Raw genomic sequence first — 5,128 nt, 5'->3', positions numbered from 1 at the left:
ATAAAGTCAATTTTCCCCTACAACAGTGCCGATCTGATGTGGCAGGGGTTTTCAACCTTTTTTAAGCAGGGTACCCCTTCTGGCGGGTGCCCCTTCCAGATGCAGATCGGTGGGGAGGGGTGCTCACAGCCGGCCAGACGCAGAGCTGATGGCACAGGGAGCTCACATGTGGCTGCCACCATCATCTATACACTCCATGTTGCCACAGGGCACCACTTTCCTGCGCCCAAATATCCCCACTTCTCCGTGTCACCAGCTTTGCGTCCAGCCATCTGTCAGCACTCCCTCCCCACCGGCACACAGTGGCAGCAGCACTGAGTGTATAGACAGCAGTGGGGGTAGCTGCTGTGTGTGAGCTCCCTACGCTATCACTGTACACCAGGGGCAGGATGGGGTGCTGATGGCCGGCCAGACGCAAAGCCAGCAGTGCAGAAAAGAGGGGATACTTGGGTGCAGGAAAGCGGCACACAGTGCTTGGCAGCAGTGGCATGGAGTGATGGATGGCAGTGGCTTCACCCCCCACGCTGCTGCTTCCCAGATTTCCCCACTTCTCCACACTGCTGACTTCGCGTCCAGCCGGCCATCAGCAACACCCCTCTCCCCCACCAGCCGGCCAGACGCAAAGCCGGCAGTGCAAAGAAGCAGGGGTACTTGGGCACGGGAAAACGGCACACGGTGGCAATACGGAGTTAGGAATGGTGGTGGCAGCCCCGCCCCCCCGTGTCACCACTTCCCAAGCACCCCTGCTTCTCTGCGCCACCACCGCATGCCCCCTGGGGACTTCCCAAGTACCCCCAGGGGTACACGTACCCCTGGTTGACAACCCCTGTGATACGGGACTGATGTATCAGTGCACCTCTACAAATCAGTTTACATTAGGATGTAAAATAGAAATAAAACATCTAAAGCAAACTTCGACCTCTTGCTATGATACTAAAACTGATAGAAAAAAATTCACAAAAACTGAATTATTGACTCATAGACATATTATGCATGTCTTATTGCTTCTGGTGGCAAGTCATTTCTTCCTCTGCAAATTTCAAATTAAAGGATAAACAAAGACAGCTTTCTCCTTAATACTGTCATTATTTTATCTTTTAAAAAAGACAAAGCAGTAATTAGCTACAACAAAAGCAATAATTTTCGCTTAGAAGATATTTAAAAATTTTACCACCAATTTTGGCAATATCTAATCAAATAACTGATAGCGTATTTTACCATTTTAAAAGCTGTAAAAACATTGGGCATAATAACACACTTTGTGACATTCATATATGTTGCCTCTATATTATATACAGAGGCAATATATCTCACAATACAAGAACTAGAGGTCACAAAATGAAACTAGTAGGTAGTAAGTTTAAAACTAACAAAAAGGGAGTTTTCTCACACACTGTATAATTAGTGTGGAACTCATTAGAGTTTAACCAAATTCAAAAAAGGGATTAGACAAATTCTTGGGGGAAAAGTTGCATCAGTAGCTATTGAATAGAGAAGTTAAGGGTACAGCCTCTGAATCGGATCTTCCTAGACCACAGGTCAGCAGCCCCCGGCATGCTTGCCACAGCATGGCATGCAAAGGGATTCTGCTTGGCATGCATGCCTCAGGACAGATGGCAGAGGAGCTGCAAGGGGCCCGATCTTTGCTGTGGCACCGCAGCCCCGGCTGCCAGCAATGAGCAGGCAGCGGGGAAGCTGTAAGCCACTGCACCAAGGTCTGTGGAGCCCAATCCCGGCTCGTTGCTAGCAATGGATTCATGCACACCTCCAGGAAGACAGCAGGGAAAAAAAAAATCGGCAGAGGCTGCACTGCCACAACAAGGATCAGGCCCCTTGCAATTGCCCCGCCACCTCTGGCACACCAGGATCTTACAAGTTGAGATTGGGGTGTTTTTGGCACCCTACCCAAAAACATTGTTGATCCCTGTCCTAGACCTTAAATGCTGGAGATTGCAAGCAAGAAGCACAGAGGAAAAAATCCCTGATTGTACCCTGTTCGCTCTCCCTTTCAGCATCCACTCTCCACTACTGTGTGACACGGGATACTGGGCAACATAGACCTATGGTCTGATTCAGTAAACTGCAGTTCTTATTACAAGTAGAAAGGGGACAGAAAAAACAACTTGTTCAAGGTGATATTTCAACTCTGTAGCAAAAACAAGATCAGCATTCAGGACCTACAGATTATACACAGTAGAGTGTACACTTCTAAAACTTGCATACGAATGTCGAATTGGCAAAGGCTGCATGAACTTTGGAAGACAAGGTGAGAATTCAAAATATTTAGGAGAAATGTTCTGAAATAAATAGGACATAATTCAGTGAAGACCACTGCAAAATACTATACTTAGGTAGGAATTGTACAAATATAAGATGGAGAATGAAAGGTTAGGCAACAGTTGTGCAGAGAAGAATCTGGAGGTCATAACAGATCACAGGCTGAACATGAGGTAACAACACTGTTGTGAAAACAGCAAACATTATACCAAGGTGTATAAACATGAGTGTCATATGTAAGACAAGAAGTAATCCTTCATTTCCACACAGCAACAGTAAAGCCTCAGCTAGAGTTCTGTGTCTAATTTTGGCCATTACACTTAAAAAGTGACATGGACTAACTGGAGGTAGTTCAGAGGAGAGAAACAGTGGTCGAGAAAGTTATGAGGAAAGCTTAAAAAAAAAGATTAGTTCAATCCAAAAAAAAGGCCAAAGGGAGAATGTAACAGTCCTCAAACCCGCAAAAGTTTTCTAAAGAAAGAGGTAATAAAGTTTTATCCCATCCTCACTGGATATGAAGGAGCAGTAATTGGTTTAAAAATGCAGCAATGCAGATGTAAATTAAATGTAAGGAAACTAACTCTAAGGCAGTGGCTCAACCTTTTTAGACTCAAGGCATGCCTCTGAAAATGCCGGCTTTTGGTTTTTACTTATTTTTTTGACTACAGAAAAAATAACAGGGCAAATCATTGGTTGCAAAGACCTCAGAAACATCACATCACATTAGAATGTTTTTCACAGCATGGGTTCCTTTTTGAAGCATCTGGGCTTATCTTGTGAATCACGTTTGCACACCCTGAAGTACTAAACACTGCATGGCATGCTGTGGCACCCTTGAAAGGTACTCAGGCAACCCAGGGTGGCAGCTGGCCGAGGGGATGCTGCAGCAGTCACTGTCACCACTACTGTGGCCAGAGGGATCTGTGTTACATGCCTCCTTCAGAGCCAGACTATGAAAGTGACTGTGGCAGACATGGATGCTCTTGCCCACAGCCCTTCTCAGTCTGACCTTACATAGTATCTCCTGGAAACGGAGGTGTGTGGGGCAGGTGTAACCGTCCGAAAAGCCTCCACATAACAGTATGCCTGCCTGCATAATATAATCTTGCAGCTCTTGCATGTATGGCTTGAACGTGCCTTCTGAAAAATGGCCCTGCACCCACTTTTCAGATCAATTCTAACATGGCAGTGCTGGTGGTGCTAGCACTGCAGCACCCCTGGGAGGTTCTCATGACACCCTGGTTGAAAATGCCTAGGGTAAATAAACATCCCCCAGGATATAGTTTAGCTATTTGATTCTAGTTTCACACAAAGGATGGATTAGAGCATAGTTTCTCAACCTGTGGTACACATACCCCTGACGGAACACAAGACACAGGCAGGGGATACACAGGTATCCCAACACTCTCTCTCTCGCCCTCTTTTCCTCTCAAACTATGGCAAAAAATTTGATGCACCACGCATTAAAATTCCCCAGTAATCATCTGGCGTGCCGCACTTTGCACAGCACTGGGTTCAGTCCTCCTAACTTTGGGCAACATCACTTCTAGCCCAGGTACATACTTGAGTTGTGCACCCCTGGTGTAAAAGGTGGCAACCCTACCCACACCAGATCAGACATCTGTCATATCACGGCCTTATATACTCAGCCCTTCTTCCAACATATAGCACACATTAATATGTAAATATAAAATCCCCTGGAAAATTAAATGTTGAGGTACTTATTAAAATTTTCAGAAGTTAGGGGGTACTTGCTACTTAAAAGGTTGAGAAACACTGGATTAGACACCTCAAAATGTCAAGATGTCCTATTTTCTACAGTTCTCCCAATTTAGGAGTTAGCATGCAAGAATATTATTTTGCTCCTTTCCATTCTGTATTCAAAGTGATTTTGTTTCCTATAAATATTTGAGAAAAGCAAAGCATCTAGGTATATGCAACTGGCATACCTTACAGGGAACAGCACACTGACACCATAGGAAATGCATACTGATTTTATGGAAGTTAAATCTATGCTTGAAAATGCTGCTAGTATTAGTGAGGTTACATGATCAGTAACCTATTTCAAATCATGATATTAAATTACTAAGTAAAACTTACCTTGGCCACCTTGCATGGGAAATCCAGTCTCTATTCGCACTGAATTGCCTGCCCCCATGGGCCCATTAATCCTGACATCTTGGCTTCTACTTTGAGCTAAAGCCAAGTTGATAGCACCTTCACCTAAAAGGAACACACATCAGTAATGCCAAATGATACGTATTTGCAAATCATTTCCTTTTCCTCTCCTGCAAAGTGGCATTAAAAAGACACACTACCAGCCTTGACACTAAGCTCTGACCTGTTGTGTGGGCTTCTAAACAAAGAGCAGTTATGTAATCCACTGCTCTGCCCTTTCTATTATCATGTATACCAGGGGCAGGCAATTCCTTTGGACAGAGGGCCACTTACTGAGTTCTGGCAAGCTGTCAAGGGCTGCATGGGTAGCCCTGCCCCTTGACAGGTGCCCCACCCCCTAGTCACAATCTTGCAGGACTGCATGGGTAGTCCTGCCCACTAACCCCTGCCCTTTGCCACCAGAAAGCCCTCCCCTTACCCCTGGAGGTACTCCTTTCAGCAAGGGATTTTGCCATCTAGGAACCAGAAAAATACCAAATTATATTCTAAAAAGTGAACATCTAAAGCATTCATTAATTTGATTTTTTTTTTTAAAGTGTCCTGGTTTACTTGTGTTTGTGTAGTGTACATAGAAGTGACTGCACAATAGCTTAAAATGAAGTCTTACTCTTGTACATTGTGGGGGGTGGGTATAGGTTTGTGCAAAGCTGTAGGTGTGTCTTTGGGGGTGGAT

General features: G+C 44.8%; 1 protein-coding gene across 3 annotated transcripts in view; it reads right to left on the bottom strand.

The window, feature by feature from the left end:
- The window catches only part of NCOA6 (nuclear receptor coactivator 6), a 107,687-nt gene that overhangs the window by 77,439 nt on the left and 25,120 nt on the right, over nucleotides 1-5,128 (bottom strand). For 2 of the 3 annotated variants that reach the window (XM_019513069.1, XM_019513071.1), the window contains exon 1: nucleotides 4,378-4,520. The exons of the other annotated variant lie outside the window; for it this stretch is intronic. In XM_019513069.1, coding sequence (XP_019368614.1) covers nucleotides 4,378-4,435 — 58 coding nt within the window. In that variant the 5' untranslated portion in view covers nucleotides 4,436-4,520. Of the gene's footprint in view, nucleotides 1-4,377; nucleotides 4,521-5,128 lie in introns of those variants that run through there. 3 annotated transcript variants of the gene reach the window in all.

This window comes from Gavialis gangeticus, unplaced genomic scaffold (assembly GCF_001723915.1).
Source record: "Gavialis gangeticus isolate Ggan-Ray unplaced genomic scaffold, GavGan_comp1, whole genome shotgun sequence".
NCBI lineage: Eukaryota > Metazoa > Chordata > Crocodylia > Gavialidae > Gavialis > Gavialis gangeticus.
Note: the sequence above shows the minus strand (reverse complement) of the source record. Positions and strands in the feature narration are given on the sequence as shown.